This window comes from Daphnia carinata, chromosome 3 (genome assembly GCF_022539665.2).
Source record: "Daphnia carinata strain CSIRO-1 chromosome 3, CSIRO_AGI_Dcar_HiC_V3, whole genome shotgun sequence".
Taxonomy (NCBI): domain Eukaryota; kingdom Metazoa; phylum Arthropoda; class Branchiopoda; order Diplostraca; family Daphniidae; genus Daphnia; species Daphnia carinata.
Window position 1 is genome coordinate 3100627 of NC_081333.1, and position 19631 is coordinate 3120257.

At 38.6% G+C, this 19631-nt stretch overlaps 7 protein-coding genes across 8 annotated transcripts; all 7 read left to right on the plus strand.

Moving 5' to 3' along the window:
- The first annotated feature begins 1450 nt into the window (after positions 1 to 1450).
- LOC130693310 (3-oxoacyl-[acyl-carrier-protein] reductase-like) lies at positions 1451 to 16131 on the plus strand. Its single transcript, XM_057516442.2, has 5 exons — positions 1451 to 1461; positions 14866 to 14922; positions 14989 to 15146; positions 15209 to 15481; positions 15537 to 16131. Exons 2-5 carry the CDS (start codon positions 14877 to 14879, stop codon positions 15861 to 15863), a joined length of 804 nt encoding a protein of 267 aa, XP_057372425.1. The 5' UTR covers positions 1451 to 1461; positions 14866 to 14876; the 3' UTR covers positions 15864 to 16131.
- On the plus strand, positions 2038 to 3247 carry LOC130693304 (serine/threonine-protein kinase/endoribonuclease ire-1-like). 2 transcript variants are annotated; one of them, XM_057516436.1, is made up of 4 exons: positions 2038 to 2092; positions 2176 to 2432; positions 2507 to 3000; positions 3067 to 3247. In XM_057516436.1, the coding sequence occupies exons 2-4, from the start codon at positions 2197 to 2199 to the stop codon at positions 3192 to 3194; spliced, it is 858 nt and encodes a 285-aa protein (XP_057372419.1). In that variant the 5' UTR covers positions 2038 to 2092; positions 2176 to 2196; the 3' UTR covers positions 3195 to 3247. The 2 variants fall into 2 exon arrangements, with proteins under 2 accessions (XP_057372419.1, XP_059350555.1); XM_059494572.1 differs by having other exon boundaries at positions 2039 to 2092; positions 2194 to 2432.
- On the plus strand, positions 5054 to 7287 carry LOC130693176 (glutamate receptor ionotropic, delta-2-like). Its single transcript, XM_059494812.1, has 9 exons — positions 5054 to 5140; positions 5234 to 5340; positions 5403 to 5490; positions 5552 to 5710; positions 5769 to 5919; positions 6032 to 6249; positions 6318 to 6443; positions 6498 to 6646; positions 6711 to 7287. The coding sequence occupies exons 1-9, from the start codon at positions 5054 to 5056 to the stop codon at positions 6937 to 6939; spliced, it is 1314 nt and encodes a 437-aa protein (XP_059350795.1). The 3' UTR covers positions 6940 to 7287.
- On the plus strand, positions 8612 to 9865 carry LOC130693300 (serine/threonine-protein kinase/endoribonuclease IRE1-like). The gene is made up of 4 exons (XM_057516431.2): positions 8612 to 8675; positions 8776 to 9020; positions 9095 to 9585; positions 9662 to 9865. The coding sequence occupies exons 1-4, from the start codon at positions 8673 to 8675 to the stop codon at positions 9799 to 9801; spliced, it is 879 nt and encodes a 292-aa protein (XP_057372414.1). The 5' UTR covers positions 8612 to 8672; the 3' UTR covers positions 9802 to 9865.
- Positions 12089 to 14157, plus strand: LOC130693174 (uncharacterized). Its single transcript, XM_057516297.1, has 6 exons — positions 12089 to 12193; positions 12824 to 12974; positions 13090 to 13307; positions 13376 to 13501; positions 13714 to 13862; positions 13929 to 14157. The coding sequence occupies exons 1-6, from the start codon at positions 12089 to 12091 to the stop codon at positions 14155 to 14157; spliced, it is 978 nt and encodes a 325-aa protein (XP_057372280.1).
- Positions 16132 to 16288: 157 nt separating the features above from the next.
- Positions 16289 to 17575, plus strand: LOC130693303 (serine/threonine-protein kinase/endoribonuclease IRE1-like). Its single transcript, XM_057516435.1, has 4 exons — positions 16289 to 16346; positions 16446 to 16675; positions 16749 to 17242; positions 17307 to 17575. The coding sequence occupies exons 1-4, from the start codon at positions 16344 to 16346 to the stop codon at positions 17438 to 17440; spliced, it is 861 nt and encodes a 286-aa protein (XP_057372418.1). The 5' UTR covers positions 16289 to 16343; the 3' UTR covers positions 17441 to 17575.
- A 223-nt stretch (positions 17576 to 17798) lies between these two features.
- On the plus strand, positions 17799 to 19627 carry LOC130693301 (serine/threonine-protein kinase/endoribonuclease ire-1-like). Its single transcript, XM_057516432.2, has 3 exons — positions 17799 to 18139; positions 18201 to 18685; positions 18746 to 19627. The coding sequence occupies exons 1-3, from the start codon at positions 17877 to 17879 to the stop codon at positions 18868 to 18870; spliced, it is 873 nt and encodes a 290-aa protein (XP_057372415.1). The 5' UTR covers positions 17799 to 17876; the 3' UTR covers positions 18871 to 19627.
- The last annotated feature ends 4 nt before the right edge of the window (positions 19628 to 19631 follow it).

Consider the following 19631-nt stretch of genomic DNA (forward strand, 5'->3'; position numbering starts at 1 on the left):
GTTCTTATTTTCAAGTAAAATTCAAGTATGCACATTAGAATTGCCCTTTAAGAATATTGCAACATACACGATAAGGTCGATAAGACATTCAAAACTAATGTCAAATGGCAAACGATGAAAACTAACGACAACAGCGATTCTCAAACTTTATCGTGTAACAAGCGCTGACTTATGTAGCAATCCAAACGCACTCGATAAGCAAAACCTTGGCAACCCGAGTGTGATACCAATGCTCTGAGTCTGCGTATGTAGTGAAGAAGAGATTAGCCAACTGATAAAACATGGAGAATTATGCCCAATGCTTGGGCTTTTACTGTCTCAACGAATACCTTAGACATTGAGGGGATAGGGTGGATGAGTAATTACGTATTTTAAAAAAATATGAAGAAAGCGGCCATCATGAATTTTTTACCACCTTTCCTTCAATTTCGATGAGCTAACTCTACTTAACAAATTCTCAAAACTAGCTAAACAAAAAAGATATTTCTTAAAAAAAAAACGAGATGTCGTTGAGATAAAGGGGGTTAAAACTATAGTTCACCTCCTGTCTGACTGCCTTAAGACGAAATGAAAAACTGAAATGCTACTATTCGATTCTGAGACAATGACATAAGGGATAAGGCAAAAAACTAGATTTGCATGCAAGAGAAACGACCGAAACACCTTCCTTTTCAAATTCACCGTTCCAACACTCTAGAATTCGGCAGTTTCAACTGATATGCAAGGAATGGCCGTGGAGGTTAGGCAATCATTTCTAGGAAGTGTATAGGACGTTGAATGGCACGTGCGATTCCCCGAAACGACAGGAATGACCTTTCTTTTCAAATTTTCCGTTCCACCACTCTAGGATTTTAAGCTAAAGGTGATATGCAAGGACACAGCTAACCGTGGAGGATAGGTGAACATTTTTTGGCGAAGGTGTGGTGTAGAATGGCACGTGCAACAGCAGAATGTACCATTTCAAAATCGTTAAACAAACCAAACATCATATACTCTAATTATCTTAAAACAGTCTAACAGATTTCAAACCAGCGCAAAAAAAAAAATGTATATATCTGCAAAGTCTCATGCCCTAGCGTGGGGTTACCGCTATTGACAGGTGTCGCTAACAACAGGTGTAGCAACACGGTTTTTAAGAGCAAACTAATTTTGTTTACGACCAGTGTAAGAGATAAGATTTCAAAAATGAGAAATATTTAAACGTTATCTACATCAGCCAACACAGACGTAGCAAATAAAAACATGGACGTCCACTTAAAAAGATTGAAGATAAGTATTAGAATCCTGATATCGAGTTTTGTGCGACGATGCGGTTCAATGTGACCTAAAGTGCGTACATAAATTAATGACAAGATATTATTAATAAAGGGGGTCCAAAGCGCTCTTCTGATGCATTTCATCGCATCGCAGGTATTTTTAGTTTCGAGGGCAGTATGTCTTCGTGATCAACAATTACAACATTGATTATTGCAATAGCCCCATATTAGGAAAGTTGCTCTTATCATCAATAATTTATAATTCAATGAGGTTTTCAACTTGTATTTAATTACCTTGATTTTTAACTCGCTGTGCTGCTTCCGAACTGGCATCTAAAGGGGTTAGAGTGAATGCCGTTTGTCCAGGCATTATTGGCTATACTCAAATCTTTTCCAACATTGGCTTATCCAAGGAGCTTCGGGATTTTTACTTTCGAACGTGTCAAAACAACTCGCCCATTATGCCGTGCTGGAATACCGGAAGAAGTAGCAAAGTCCATCGCTTTTTTAGCGTCCGATGAACATGCTTCATTTCTTACTGGAGTGACACTGCCCACCGATGGCAGAAGATGTGTTTCATCCCCGTTATGAACATAATATGCTACTGGCAATTCCAAGAATGGGGATGTCAGACATTGATTCAGCAGGTTTTTTTTCAGGCCATTTTGAAATAAGGCTCAATGATAAGATAGCTAGCAGAAGTATAACGTAAAGATATGTAATTTGAAATGTATACACCGTTACAATCAGAAAAAAATTTAGTTCTACTTGCTGCGCTCTGCATAACTCGTGTAACTTGCATTCTTCCATTAGCCGTTAGATCAACTGAATTTACGGTAACAGCGTAAAGTTTTTAAATCATTAGAGCTGTTCCACATATAACCGCCAATGATTGGTTGATATTCAAATTATTAATTAGGACTTTCTTGCACAACAGTCTATGATGATTGTGGATTACGACAAGGATGATTTACTGGGCGAAGGCGTAGAATCCTATGTGTTTAAGGGCACTTTTGCTGGCGATGAAGTTGCCGTGAAAAGGATGGAAAAAAAATTTGGACAAAAAAAAGCAAACGAGGAGAAAGATTTTCAAACCCGCGAAGAAAAAGCCATGAAACAATTTAATCACCCCAACGTTCTCAAATTACTAGAGGTACAAGAAGATGAAAATTTCAAGTATGTACATATACGCTAAAAACACCATTCACCCAATTGCACCTTTAATGTGCCCAATTTTAATCTTAATAAAGGTATTTGATATTGGAACACTGTTTGGGAACACTTCTCGACTACATCAAAGGAAAGTACACCGACCAGATGCCTACAGAAATCGACGGAATGATCCAAATGGCTAGCGGATTGCAATACATTCACGACCAGAAATTTGTTCATCGAGATATCAAACCCGCAAATGTATTGATTTCTAAATCTCACGTTCTGAAAGTATCGGATTTCGGACACTGCCGAGAAGTTACAGAATCCGGAAGTTTCTCAATGTCTAGCGGAGAAAAGGGTACCAGGAAGTACAACTCTCCGGAATACCTTCACTTGGAAGAAGAGAAAAACATAGAGGAAAGAAAAAAAATTCGAGCTAATGTTTCGACAGACATCTTTTCTTTAGGCTGCGTGTTTTTTAGCTACATCACAAAGGGCGGTCATCCTTTCGCTGGTGGAAAGAATTCCGAACATACAACCGTCGCCAACATCTACGAAGGCAAAAAATCCATGGACAACGTTGACTCTGGTAAGCACTTTCAGACGAAATGTAAATTCCTAAGTTAACCTATTTTGTGAACCTATTGTGCTCTAGGTCTAGCAAGGGATCATTATGCATTTTCGATGATTGACGGCATGACGAAGGTTGGTGCAAACGACCGTTGGAGTCTGGACAAAGTTTTGGAAACTCTAAACAACCAGAAGCTGAAATTTTCAGAATAAGAAAAAGCAAATTGATTTTGTTTAACAAATTAAGATGCATATCACAAACGAAATAAAAAGCATTTCTTTCATGCATCAGAAAGTGTGCGCAATATCGAACAGTCTCACACGCTCCAAAATAACTTCCATATCATTTACATAGCCTACACGATTGAATTGCCATTGCTAAATTTTCTTGTAGTAGCTACATAATATTCAACGCAAGTCTAAGTTACCCAAGACGACATTTCTACACATTTTGACACGATTAGATAACTCTTGATGCATTTCAATCGTGCGACCAAAAGAATAAACTCATCTTCATGAGAGATGTATCAGCTATCAAACAGTGAAACCAAAAGTTTGAATTTACCATTTTTAGTGTAGAACGAGGTGCACTTTGCTATTACTACAGCAACGATGTTCGTGACAGCCAGTGATGACGGCTATAGCAAGCAGTCCGAAATAATTGGATAAAGGAGCGTTCGGTATTGTTTACGAAGGACCCTGGAATGGAGAGAAGGGGTCATCAAGCGGATTGGCAAAACGAATTCCTCGTTTTTAAGTGATTCTGTTGAGGCATGCAGCGGCGGGCAACATAGGGAGGAATAAAACATGGAAAAGCTGGGCCATCCCAACGTCCTCAAACCCCTCCACGTCGAAGTCGATCACAATTTCAAGTATAACTTGCACGGTAGAACGGCCGCGGAGGATAGGCGATCGTTTCTAGGAAGTGTGGGACGTAGAATGGCACGTGTGATTCTCCGAAACGACAGGGAATGGCCTTGCTTTGGGAATTTTCAGTTCCACCACTCTAGAATTCTAAGCTAAAGGTGATATGCAAGGGCACAGGTAACGGTGGAGGATAGGCGATCATTTTTTGAAAGGGTGGGGTATAGAATGGCACGTGCAACTGTAGAATACGCCCATTCAAAATTGCTCTACAAACCAAACATCATATACTCTAATTATCTTAAAGCACAGGTTCGTATTTATTCAGATGGTCCTTAGTCGGAGCTTTTTTGAAAATTAGTTAGAAATGACAATGGTATTGATTTGAGTTAAATATTTTTATCTCAAATCGCATAAAGCCACGACTAAAGCAACGAAAAAAATTAAACGGGTCGTATAAGCAGCTAATTAAAGTTTATTCCTTACATCGAATGACCAGTTGGGATGCCATATCTGTCAATGCTTGATTTCCGAGCACATGACATATACGAATCTTCAAACGAAATCATAGACGTGAATGTATATGCTATGATATTACTTGGACATTAGGACAGTTTAGCGTGTGGAACTCAATAAAGACTGGTATTGATTATTCGTTCCTTGATTGACAATATGTCAAAGGCCTAGGTGAATCGGAGGTAATTGTACGCGCACGTTTCTGATGATTTTCTATCTACATTTTGCTTTCAAAACTGTTCAAAAGCTCATTTATGATGGAATGTCGCTATCCGTAGTTTATTCGAATTTCAAGGCATATACAGTTCTGAATTTCCAGCATGGAACGTCTGATAGACTTGCATAAAAAGGCAGCTTTTGATGACTCTTGATTGGCAGATCTGTCTGCCTAACTAAGCCAAAATCGTTTCCAGAAAGCGAGGCAGCGAGAGAACATTTAAACAACCGAATAATGTACTGTTGATACGGATTTTCGGATGTGTTACCATGGGCAACATACATTTCAAGATCTTGCAAATGAACGCCAGCCGGGAATTAAAAGTTGATTTAAGAGCAAAAGCTAGGCTATTTAAACAGCAGAAGAGTCGGAGTAATGACCACCAGTCCGTTCACGCTGAGCAGAAGATAACCAATAAAGAAAGGAGACGTAAGTGATGTCTAAATTACATTTTCTGCTGTTGGGGTTTTCAGTAATGACCAGTTGCAAAACTGATGATAACGATTTACATAAGCAACATAACGGCTTAAAAGGAAAACATATGCAAATTGTTACAGGCCAAGTAAGTTCAAATGAGGAAATATTACATGGAAATTAATCAGTTACATAAAAGAGTTTTAAATTTGAATCGACAACTAACGTGCTTTTTAAATAGTTCGCTCCAGTAACTATATTAACAAGAAATTCCTCTGGTCATGTTGTTGACTATTCCGGTCTGTTGTTTCACCATCTCCGGTTCCTGTCTCAAAAATTAAAATTCACGTATATTTTTATATTATAAAACAAAAAAAAGTTTTATTAGCCAAGTCTGATGATGATTGCAGGTATAACATATTCATCGTAGCAGAGAACACCAATGGAATTAAGGTCAATGGCACATGGAATGGAATAATTGGAACGTTGCTAAGACAAGTATGCAGATTTTACGGCATTGTTTAAACATGGTAATTTTGTTTCACTTGTTCTTTATCAGGAAGCTGATATTGGTTTAGCGCCAGTAGCAATTTCTCTACAGCGATATGAAGCTCTCGATTTTCGGGGAAGAATTGGAGGAGACTGGACGGGCATCCTGGTCAGATATCCTCCCCCTTTCGTTTCATTTACCAGCACGCTCGACCTATTTTCCAAAGACGTAACAAAAAATTCTCAGAATGTGTATGTTTTATTTATTACGTTTGATATACGTTTAGGTGTGGATCGGATTTTTAGTTTCTGCTGTCGTAGTTGCCGGAATTTTCATCGTTTTGACCTCCATAGGAAAACGGTTGCACAACACGCTGGATTCCGAGACGAGCAATACCGCTTTTGCCTGGTACTTGTTCGGTACCTTCTTTTCTCAAGGTTGGATTAGTTTAATTACGGAAACATGTTAATCCGTAAAACGAAAATAAAATAAAAAAATAATTAAGAAACTAAATCGCTTTCTATTCCTTTATATGTTACAACATACAAGGAAATCGTATCCCAGCTAGCCAACGATTTCAACAAGTCCTCGCCGCAACGTGGTGTCTAGCAGCTTTTGTCTTCGTCAACAGTTATAATTGCACGTTAACATCTTACATGTCGGTGACATATCAAAAACCAGATATCAACTCATTAAAAGAGTTGGCTATCTCTACAACTTACAAAGCAAACGTTCTAATGGGCTCTATTCAAGAGATTGACTTATTAGTTCGCAGACAAATTATGAACATTTAACTAACTATACAGACGCGATTAACAAGCATTATCTTCTATAGATGTCAACTAATGAATATATAAAAACGATTGCAGCGAGAATGAAACAATGTCCTGATTGCAGGAAATTCAACTCAAGCGATCAGGCTTTGCAAGTTATAAAACACGACAATTACGTTGCGATTATGGTAAGCAGTTTTCCCTTCAATTAAGTAGCAGATAATAATGTCATTCGACGGCAGGCATATAGCAGCGGTAGAAGTAACATGCAGAAACATTCCTCTGAGAGAGGCAAATGCCTTTTAACCATGGCCAAGGAGAAAACGACGTGGGCTAACATGTTCCTTGCTGTCCCGAAAACAAGTCCTTACAAGGAGGAAATTGAAAGAGAGTTAGCGTGTTTCTTTGATTAATAGGATAATCGATAAAAAATTTAACTTCACGCATACATCAAGGTCTTTATGGTTCCATGCCGCTGGATTACGTGAATATTGGTCTGTCCGTCAAGAAAAATATCCCAAACAATGCGAACTCATCTACAATAACAAAGGGACGTCTATCAAGAGATCGAGCAATCGAATTAAATTGGAACAGTTTTATCTACCTTTCCTGTTACTCCTTGGTGGCTATGTTCTGGGTCTCATTCAATTTTTCCGTGAACATCTTACTCATTGTAAACGTTAATGAGAAATGATGCCACGATATTGCCGACGCATGTTCTGTGTTGGACGAAGTCGTATTCAAATCCAGTTCACAAATTTGCTTAACAATCACCAACGTTCCTAGTTTAAAAACGGTAGTTAAACAGCGAACCACAAGCTTTTATCCCTATAAAACATTTATTCAAACGCAATTTATTAGCACTTTACGAACCAAAAAATAACTACGTTGCACAACAGTGCGGAAATCAGAAAACAATAGGAAGTACAGTATAAATGATTGTTGCCACATTCGAAGTAACACTTATGAAATTATTCCCATTTTTCTATTTTATCCCTGATGTGCACAACCACCGTCAAATTTGAGCAAACCCATCCCGATCGCGAAGTGCAATACAATTTAAATGTTAGATAACTATTCCATTGATCAGCCGAAGAACTTCTTTCCTTCTGTGGTGCTTTTACGAGTGGCACAGTATTTTATAACAAACGGGAACAAAGCAAAAATAACTGAATCATCTATAATCCAAGGAAAATTTCTTTTGAACTAAACAAAATAAAATTTTTTACGAACGTTTATCAGCACTTACAATATTACAACTAGCCAGAAACGGTGCAAAAAAATTTTTCTCACCAAAGCGATCACACACAACAAAGGGATTCGGTAAAGAAAACCTATTGGGCAAAATGAGATAAAGGAGGTAAAAAAACTTTACGTCCTCTACTGTCTGACTGACCTGGAATGAAAAGAAAAGCTGAAGTGATACTACGCAATTCTAAGACAATGACATAAGGGATGAGGCAGAAAACTAGATTTGTATACAAGCGAAACGACCAAAACACCTTCCTTTTCAAATTTTCCGTTCCAACACTCTACAACTTTACAGCTGCAGGTGATGTGTAAGGGCACAGGTGGCCGCGGAGGATAAACGATCATTTATAGGAAGGGTAGGTCGTGGAATGGCACGTGCGATTCCCCGAAACGGCAGGAATGACCTTTCTTTTCGAATATTCCGTTCCACCACTCTAGGATTCTTGGCTAAAGGTGATATGCAAGGGCACAGGTAGCGTAGAGGATAGGCGATCATTTTTTGAAAAGGTGGGGCGTAGAATGGCACGTGCAACAGTAGAATATGCCCCTTCAAAATTGCTATACAAATCCAACAGCAGATAATCTAATTATCTTAAGTAAGTCCATCACTTCTCTAGCGTCCGCAGAACACGCTTAATTTCTGACTGGAGTGGCGTTGCCCGTCGATGGCGGACGTTGTGTTTCATCATGATGCAAATCGGTAGCAAAGCTATTGAAACTGGCTGAAGGCTATTGTGTACGATAGAATTGTACTATTATTTGGAGCAAAATGCGACACTTCTTTTTTGATAGTTGTATGAATAAACAATTGAAATTCGTATCATCCGTTGGCATTTAGATGATTCCATTTTGTGCTGAACTTCCTCTTTGATTAATTGATTAGTGCAACAAAGCCAAATATACGTTCATAACAACCGTTATGAAAATGATAAACTGGCAATTCCAAAAATGGTCATGTCAGACATTGATACAGCACTTTTTTTTTTACCCCAACTTCGAAATCAAGCGTTATGATAAGATAGATCGCGGATGATTAAATTAAAGATATGCAATTTTGTATATGTTTACACATTAGAATCAGATAATACATTTTAGTTCTACTCGCTGCGCCCTGCACAACTCGTGTGACTCACATCCTTCCATTTGTCGGCAAATTAACTGAAATCATGGTAACAACGTAAAGTTTTTAAATCATTATTGTTGTTCAGCATATAACCAGCAATGATTGGTTGACATTCAAAATACTAACTAGTCTTTTCTTGCAAATAGTCTACTGTGACAGTGCAATGTGATAAGAGAGATGTCCTGGGCAAAGGTCCTGATGGACAAGTGTTTAAGAGCACTTTTGCTGGCAAAGAAGTTGCCGTAAAAAGAATACAAAAAGATATGGGGGAGGATGTCGAAGAATCGAAAACAAGGCTCGCTGCTCGAATCCGCGAAGTAGCAACTTTGAAAAAAGTTGATCATCTCAATGTTCTCAAATTAATCGACGTACAAGAAGATCCAGATTTCATGTATGTTCATATACTCAACAAATAGCCAATCCCTAATTACAAGTTCAATGTGCCCAATTTTATGCCTAATATAGGTATTTGATATTGGAACTATGTTTGGGAACACTCAAAGATTGCATCGAAGGAAGGCTCACCGACCTGATGCCTCCAGAAATCGACGGAATGATGCAAATGGCTAGCGGATTGCAACACATTCATTCGCATAAACTAGTCCATCGAAATATCAAACCAGCAAATGTATTGATTTCTACGTCCCACGTTTTGAAAATATCAGATTTCGTACACTGCCGACCAGTTACAGGTTTCGGAAGTTTCTCAATGTCTAGCGGGCTCGAAGGCACACGAATATACGCCCCCCCTGAATTCCTATCCACGGAAGGGAAAACCAAAGAACAGATAAAAAAAATTCGCGTTAACGTTTCAGTTGACGTCTTTTCACTGGGATGCCTCTTTTTCAATTATCTTACAAAAGGCGGACATCCGTTTGCCAATGGTGAGTCTCCCAATGAAGTTTCAACTCCCGCTAATATTTGTGAAGGCGTAAAAGTCCTTGATGGCAACAGGGGTAAGCAGATCAGAATGAACTATGAATCATCTAGTATTAAAAGTGTACATGATTTGTGGATTATTTAAAATTTTAGGTTTACCGAAAAACCATTATGCATACGCCATGATTGACGGAATGACTGAAAAAATCCCCGACCAGCGTTGGAAATTAGAAAAAGTCCTAGTAACTCTAAAAGCTGAAGCTGATAGAACTGCGACTGAAGAAAATCAATGAAAAGTATACATCTCGGTAAAAGAAAAAAAATCTAAACATCAGTTAGAAAATACACCGGCAAATAAGAGAATATATGCTTCGCAATTACAGTACGTTTTTTAAAATTATCCCTACAGCGGACGCCATTAAAAATGTGTGCCCAAAAGCACTCTTATTTTTAAGTCAAATTCAAGTAAGCACATTGGAATTGCCCTGTGAGATATTGCAACATACATGATAAGGCATTCAAAACTAATGTCAAATGACGAACGATGAAAACAAAACGACCACAGCGTTTTCAAACTTTATCATATGGAAAACGATTACTGCTGTAGCTAGCCAAACGCACTCGATAAGCAAATACCTTGGTGGTCCGAGTGTGATATCATTCACACTCCCATCACCCTACTCACGGTATATAGAAAATCACTCTCGATTTTGCCTTTCACGTGTAAAAAAAAGTATACTTATGTAAAGGTGAGGGAAATAAGCTATGGAAATTGTGTAGATAAGATTCCTACCTGGCATTGGCACAAAAATTAAGCTTCCATTATTGGGAGTCAATAAATATGAAATACAACTATACAATGCATTTACCTGGTGAATGGCCATGTATGGTGATTGCTCTGAATCTGCTTACGTGGTGAAGAAAAGATTGCGCAGCTGATAAAACATGCACAACGCTTAAGCTTTTACTGTCTTCACGAAAACCTTCAGAGGTAGAGACGATGGGGATAGGTGAACAATTACGTATTTAAAAGAAAAGTAAAGCAAGCAGCCACCATGAGTTTGTGACCCCCTTCCTTCCCTTCCGATAAACTGATCCAACCTAAAAAATGATAAGAATCGACGAAACGAAAAAAATGTGTCCTTAAAAACAACAAGGAGATTCCGATGAGATAAAGGGCTAAAAAACTGAAGTTCCTCTCCTGTCTGACTGCCTTGAAACGAAATGAAAAGCTGAAATGGCACTGCAGAATTCTGAGATAATGACGTAAGGAAGAAGGCATAAACCTAAGTTTGCATAAAAAGAAACGACCGAAACACCTTTCTTTTAGAACTTTCAGTTCCAACACTCAAGAATTCTACAGTGGCAGGTGCGGGCAAGGGCACAAATGGTCGTGGAGGTTAGGCGATCATTTCTAGAAAGTTTGGGGCGCAGAATGGCACGTGCAATTCCCAGAAACGACAGGAATAATCTTTCTTTTCTAATATTCCGTTCCACCACTCTAGAATTCTACTGCTAAAGGTGATATGCAAGGACAAAGGTAACTGTGGAGGGTAGGCGATCATTTTTTGAAAAGGTGGGGTGTAGAATGGCACGTGCAACAGCAGAATACGCCCCTTCAAAATTTTTATACAAATAAAACATCAAATACTCTAATTATCTTAAAGCACAAGTTTGTATTTATTTAGATGGCCCTTATTCCCAGCTATTTTGAAAATGGTATTAATTAAAAATAACAACGCTATCGATTTGAGTTAAGTATTTTAGTCTGAAACCGTGTAAAGCCACGACTAACGCAAGGAAGAAAATTAAATGGGGGGGGGGGGGGTTATAAGCAGCTAATTAAAATTAATTCCTTACGTCGAATAACCAGTTGATATGCCATGTCTGTCAATGCTTGATTTCCGAGCACATGACAAATACGAATCTTCAATCGAATTCGCAGACATGATTGCATATGCTATGATATTACTTGAACATTAGGACAGTTTAGCGTGTGGAACTTAATATACGTAGACTTGTATTGATTATTCCTTCATTGACTGACAACATTGCTAAAAGTTTAGGTGAAACGTAGGTAATTGTTTGCACACGTTTCTGATGATTTTCTACTTAATTTCTGCTTTCAGAACTGTTCAAAAGTTCATATGTGATGGACTATCGCTGTCCATAGTTTATTCGAACTTCAAGGACACGCAGTGCTAAATTTCCAGCAAAAAACACTGTTAGTCTTGCATAAATACGCAGTGTTGGATGACTCTTGATTGGCAGATCTGTCCGTCTATCTAAGCCAAAATCGTTTTCAGGAGATGAGGCAGCGACAGGACATTAAAACAACGGAATCTCATAATGTTTGTACGGATTTTCGGATGTGTTACCATGGGCAACATACATTTCAAGATTTTGCAAATGAACGTCAGCCGGCGAATTAAAAGTTGATTTAAGAGCAAAAGCTAGGGCTATTTAAACGGCAGGGGAGTCGGAGTAATGACCACCTGTCCGTTCACGCTGAGCAGAAGATAACCAATAAAGAAAGGAGACGTAAGAGATGTCTAAATTATATTTTCTATTCTTGGTAGTATGGGGTTTTTGGTAGTAACCAGTTGCAAAGTTGCTGATGATAACGGTTTACATAAGCAACGTAACGGCTTAGAACGAAAACATCTGCAAATTGTCACAGGCCAAGTAAGTTCAAATGTTGTCATATTACGTGGAAATTAATCGATTACATGTAGTGGTTTAAATTTTAACTGATAACTTGCTTTAAAAATAGTTCCCTCCAGCGATTGTAGTAATAAGAAATTCCTCTAGTCACGTTGTTGGGTATTCCGGTCTGCTATTCCACCACCTCCTGTTCCTGTCTAAAAAATTAAAATTCACGTACATTCTTATACTAACAAAAATATATATATATATATATTTATTAGCCATGTTTGTTGACGATTTCAGATATAACATATTCATCGTAGCAGAGAACACCAATGGAATTAAGGTCAATGGTACATGGAATGGAATAATTGGGGCGTTGCTAAGAGAAGTATGGAAATTTTACGGCATTGTTTAAACAGGGTAACGTTTGTGTCACTTATTTCTTCTTCATCAGGAAGCTGATATTGGTTTAACACCAGTAGCTATTTCTCTTCAGCGGTATGAAGCTCTCGATTTCGGGAGAGGATTGGAGGAGACTGGACGGACATCCTGGTCAGATATCCTCCCCCTTTCGTTTCATTTACCAGCACGCTCGATTTATTCTCGAAAGACGTAATAAAAATTCTCAAAATATGCGTTTCATTATTCATTTAAATCTCCGTTTAGGTATGGATCGAATTTTTAGCTTCTGCTTTCGTAGTTACCGGATTTTTCATCGTGTTGACCTCCATAGGAAAACGGTTGCACGACACGCAGGATTCCGCGACGAGCACGGCCGCTTTTGCGTGGTACTTGTTCGGTACCTTCTTTTCTCAAGGTTGGATTAGTTTAATTACGGAAACATGTTAACCCGTAAAACGAAAATATAATTTCAAAAAAATAATTAAGAAACTAAATCGCTTTCTATTCCTTTACATGTTATAACATACAAGGAAATCGTATCCTAGCTAGCCAACGATTTCAACAAATCCTCGCCGCAACATGGTGTCTAGCAGCTTTCGTCTTCGTCAACACTTATAATTGCACTTTAACGTCTTACATGTCGGTGACATATCAAAAACCAGAAATCAACTCATTTAAGGAGTTGGCAACCTCCACAACTCACCAAGCCAACGTCCTAATCGGCTCTATACAAGAAATTGACTTATTAGTTCGTAGATAAATTATGAATATTTAACTAACTATATAGCTGCGGGTAACAAACACTATCTCCTATAGATGTCGACTAATGAATATATAAAAACGATTGCAGTGAGAATGAAACAATGTCCTGATTGTAGGAAATTCAACTCTAGCGATCAGGCTTTGCAAGTTTTAAAAAACGACAATTACGCTGCCATTATAGTAAGCAGTTTGCCTTTTAATTAAATAGCAGGTAACAGTGTCTTTTGGAAGCAGGCATATAGCAGTGGTAAAAATAACAATGTCCTGATTGTAGGAAATTCAACTCTAGCGATCAAGCTTTGCAAGTTATAAAACACGAGAATTACGTTGCCATTATGGTAAGCAGTTTGCCTTTTAATTAAATAGCAGGTAACAGTGTCTTTTGGAAGCAGGCATATAGCAGTGGTAAAAATAACATGCAGAAATATTCCTCTGAGAGAGGCAAATGCCTTTTAACCATGGCCAAGGAGAAAACGACGTGGGCTAATATGTTCCTTGCCGTCCCGAAAACAAGCCCATACAAAGAGGAAATTGAAAGAGAGTAAACGTGTTTCTTTGATTAAGATAATCAGCTTAAAAAACAGTTAAATATTACGTATACATCAAGGTCTTTATGGTTTCATACCGCTGGGTTACGTGAATATTGGTCCGTTCGCCAAGCAAAATATCCCAAGGAATGCGAGCTCACCTACAACAACAAAGGAATGTCTACCAAGAGATCGAGCAATCAAATTAAATTGGAACAGTTTCATCTACCTTTCCTGATTCTCATTGGCGGCTATGTCCTTAGTCTCCCACAGTTTTGTCGCGAACTTCTTTATCGTCGTAGACATTGATTAGAAGCGATGTCACGATATTGCCGACACATCTTCTGTGTTGAACGTAGTCGTATTCAAATCTAGTTCAAAACATTGCTTAACAATCATTAACGTTTCATAAACTCTAAATATTTTCACTTAATCCAATCAAGTTACCCTTTTCAATGTTTTTTCGGACAGAGGTGATCCGACTGTGGTGCGTCTGACACTGAAATGAAAATTATAGTCACACGCTAGACATAAACGCTTGCCTAAAGGAAGAGGTAGATATCGAGGGGGAAGAGTAAGAAAACGAGCTTTTAGAAAAATATAAATCTTTGCTAAGTCTCATGCCTTACAGTTGGTTACCTCTATGACAGGTGTCGTGAACATCAACAACTGTAACAAAAAGGTTATTAAGCGGAAATACATTTTGTTTACGACCAGTGGAAGTGATAAGTTTTAACTAAGTGAGAAATATTTAACGTTATCTACATTAGGCAAGGCTGACGCTGCAAGAAAAAAAAGACGTCCACATAAAAGAGTTTATGATAAATATTAGAATCCTTATACCGTCCGTATATCCGTGCTACGACACGGTTTAATGTGGCCTTAAAGTGCGGACAGCAATTGATAACAAGACGTTATCAATAAAGGAGGTCCAAAGCTCTTCTGATGCACTTCATCGCAACGCAAATAATTCTAGTTGCGTAGGCAGTTCGTTTTCGTGAACAACAATAACAACAGTGATTATTGCAATGGCCCAACATTCAGAAAATATTCGGAAAGTTGCTCTTATTACCGGTAATTTACCAATATAACGGTGAATAGCACCAGTATATAATTACCTTGATTTTTCACGTGTTCCAGGTTCAAGTTGCGGCATTGGGGCGGCTACGGCTGTCCAGTTTGCCACTCTGGGTTATCGTTTATCTCTTTATGCTCTGAATGTTCCAGCGGATGAAGCAGGTTTAGCTGAAACGAAATCTCGTTGCCTTACAGCCAACCCTCAATTAACATCAGATGACGTAAGTTTTGCGCTACATAAAATGAACGAAAGAAGAAAAATCAAGCTCGATTTGTCCGTTAGATCATGACAATGACTGGAGATTTAACTGTAGAAGAAAACTGCCATTTTTTGATAGCGAAAACCATTGAAACCTTCAAGAGACTTGACGTCTTGGTAGCAAATGCTGGAATAGTCAGTGCTGGTCGACTTGAAAACATGAAAATGGAAGACTTTGATAAAGTAATGAACATCAACTGTCGCGTTGTTGTTTTGATGAACAAATTAGTCATCCCTTACCTGTCGGAGACTAAAGGAAACATTATCAACGTGTCCAGCGTCGCTGGACTACGAGCAGTATGTCAATCGACACAAACTATGTCTTGTTTATGGATTCATTTTCAATTATTAGTGCACAGACATGATGGCCTATTGTATAAGCAAGGCTGCAATTGCCCAGCTAACTCGCTGCGCTGCTTCAGAACTGGCATCTAAAGGGATTCGAGTGAATGCCGTTTGTCCAGGCATTATTGGCAATACTCAAATCTTTTCCAACGCTGGCTTATCCAAGGAGCTTCAGGATTTTACTTTTGAGCGTGTCAAAACAAGTCACCCATTAGGTCGTGCTGGAACTCCGGAAGAAGTGGCAAAGTCCATCGCTTTTCTAGCGTCCGAAGAACACGCTTCATTTCTGACTGGAGTGACACTGTCCGTCGATGGCGGACGTTCTGTTTCATAATGATGCAAACAGGCAATGATTTAGCAAAGTTATTAATAGTGACTGACAGCTATTGTATGCGATAGAATTGTACTATTCTTTGGAGCAAAATGCGACATTTCTCTTTGAATAGTTCTGTGAATAAACAATCGAAATGTGTGCGTCCACTGGCCTTTATATGATTGCATTTTGTGCTGCACTAGCTCGTTGATTAACTGCTTCATTGCAACGCAGCCAAACATATGTTCAGAACGATCGTTCTAAACATAATACACTGCAATTTCAACAACACCAGAAGTTGATAAAGCAATTGTTTTTTTAACGCAATTTTGGAATAAGGTTTAGCGATAAGAGAGCTAGCAGAAGTTTAACGTAAAGATATGCAATTTGAGATAAGTACACACTTTAGAATCAGAAAACAAAAATTTAGTTCTACTTGTCACGCCCTGCACGACTAGTGTAACTTACATCCTTCCATTCGCCACCAGATTAACTGAAATCATGGTAAGAGCAAAAAGTTTTTTTGAAATCATTAGAGCTGTTCTACATATAATCAAAAATGATTGATATTCAAAATATTAACTAGTCCTTTCTTGCAAACAGTCTAGCAAAATTGTAGATTATGACAGGAAAGCTTTACTGGGCGAGGGCATAGCTGCCCAGGTATTTTTAGGCACTTTTGCTGGCAACCAAATTGCCGTAAAAAAGATACAAAAAAGAATGGAACAAAATCAGAACAAAGATGTTAAAAGCCGCGAAGATACATCCATGAAACAATTCGATCATCCCAATGTTCTCAAATTAATTGAGATACAAGAAGATGTAGATTTTAAGTACGTACATTTACCCAACAAATACCAATACCTAATCTCGTGTTTAATGTACCCAATTTTATTCTTAATAAAGGTATTTAATATTGGAACTATGTTTGGGAACACTTCGCGATTACATAAGAGAAAGGTACACCGGCACGATGCCTTCCGAACTCGACGGGATGATTCAAATGGCTAGCGGATTGCAATATATTCACGACCAGAAATTTGTCCATCGAGATATCAAACCAGAAAATGTATTGATTTCTAAATCCCACGTTCTGAAAATATCGGATTTCGGATTCTGCCGCCCAGTTACAGGATCCGGAAGTTTCTCTATGTCCAGCGGACCCAAAGGCACCAAAATCTATAACTCCCCCGAATACCTTCGTATAGAAGAGAAACCCGAAGAGGAAAGAGGGCAAATTCGAGCTAATGTGTCGATAGACATCTTTTCTTTAGGCTGTGTCTTTTTTAGTTACATTACAAAAGGCGGTCATCCTTTCGCTACGGGAAAGAATCCCGTTGAATTTGAAACCGTCGCCAACATTTACAAAGGCGAAAAGTTCATCCGCAACGTTAATTCTGGTAAGCAATTTCAAATTAAATGTAAACTGACAAGATACTTATTCGTATACCTGTTGCACTCTAGATCTATCGAAGGATTACGACTATGCATTGCCGATGATTGACGGCATGACTGAGTTTAGTGCAAACAACCGTTGGAGTCTGCAAAAAGTTTTGGAAATTCTAAAGAATCAGAACTTGAAGTCTCCAGAAAAATGAAAAGCAAATTGGTTTCATTTAACAGATTAAGATGCATGTTAAAAACGAAATACAAAGCAGCTCGACTACGTCGCTTAACCGATAAGGAAAACAAATAAACTATTGCATCAAAAAGTTGTTGCAATATTAAACAGACTGGATCGCATTATAACAACCATATCATTTATACGGCCTTTGCGATTAGATGAATTGCCATGGCAACATTTTCTTGTACTATCAGCATAATTTCCAAGCCAAGTCTAATTTACCCAACACGAGGCTTCTACATATGTTGACACGATAAGATAAGACAATTTTGGATGCATATCAATCGCGTAACGAAAAGAATAAACTCACCTGTATTAGAGATGTGTCAGCTATCAAACGCTGAAACCAAACATTTGAACTTACCTTTTGAGTAGAGAAAGAGGTGCACTGTGTTATTGCTATTGCAGCGATGTCAACAACAGCCGGCGATGAGGCATCTATCGCAAGTAGTCCGAAATTACTGGGTAAAGGAGCGTTCGGCATTGTTTACGAAGGATCCTGGAATGGAGAAAAAGTGGCCATCAAGCGGATTGACAAAACCGAATTTCTCGTTTTAAATGAGTCTGTTGATTCATCCAGTGGTGGGCAACAAAGGGAGGAAGAAAACATGAAAAAGCTGGACCATCCCAACGTCCTCAAACTCCTCCACCTCGAAGTCGATGACAATTTCAAGTACGTACAAACTTAGTTTAATGAACTACTTAAACCAGACAATAAGAATAGTATGGATAAGGTATTTTTATCTCGAGTTTTGCGAAGCAACTATTGGAGATTACAATAAAGGGAAGTACACCGGTCGTATGCCACCTTCTGAAGCTGATTCTTTACATCAAATGGCCATTGGATTGTCTTACATTCACGCAATGGGTCAAGTCCATCGAGACATTAAAGAAGATAACGTCCTAATCCACAAATCATCTATCCTCAAGATTTCCGATTTTGGCTTCTCAAAGCCAACCACTGCCAGCGGTAGCTACTCATTGAAAAGCGGTATTAAAGGCACAAGAAATTACCTCTCGCCCGAGCTGCTTAAACTGGCCGAAGAGCAAGCCAGTTTCGGTATATTAGCCCATCAGAAGAGCAACATTTCGTCCGACGTCTTCGCCCTAGGATGCGTCTTTTATAGCTACCTAACCAAAGGGAAACATCCGTTCGCAGATCCGAAAGGATCCTTCTTCATTCCTGCGAATGTTCTGGAAGGAAAATCCAAACTCGAGCGTAAGAAAATTGATTATTTTAAGAGATATGATGATTAACGAATCCTGTTTTGATTTACAGTGATTACCGACCCACTTTTCCAGTCCATTGTCGGGGGAATGATTGCTTTCAATCCCGCCTCACGCTGGAGCCTTGATGCAGTCGAATTACAGTTAAAACTTCGTTTAAAACAAACAGTTAATTAGCAGATGTTCGTATGAAATTCGCTATCGCATGACCAACATTACGTTATACTACTTTTACTTAGCTATGCCCAACACTGTTATTTCCTACCTATTCCGAAATATGCTGGTTGACAGTGTATAACTTAAAATTCCCGTATCCCTAGCATTATTGACATGAATTAAACAGTAGACTTACCAGAAGAAAGTAGCTATATCCCCGACCGCTGCTACTACCGTCGTTCACGTTTGTTGTTGTTGTTAAAGATGTTAATTCTTCCACTCGTTCAGCATCTCCGCAGGCTGATGAAGATGGATTTATCGTAACCACGCAAAGCAACTAACGCGAGCGATTTAGAGAGGTACAGCAAATTGCCAAAAGCCGGTATTCGGAAGTGACCTGCAATTCTAGCAGTAACTTTAGTTAATAGCTATAGATATCGATGATAAACAAGTACAACTGTAAAATGCCCCCTTACCTACGCGCAGCTCCCTATCAACGTTGGAATTGTTCACTTTAATTGAGTAAGTTGAGTGAGAACCAATAAACACAAAACTCATGACTCGCCAGTAGAAGGATCGGGTTGGAGAGCTGAGCTGCTAATGCCTATAAATTATAGATTTAAAATGAAACAATTTATCGACGAACCACAAGCTTTTATCCCCATGAAATATTCAAAGAAAACGCAATTTTTTAACGCTTTGCACAACACTAAATAACTACGTTGCACAACAGCGTGAAAACCTGTGAATTATGCAAAAATACAGCAAAATGATTGGTTCTC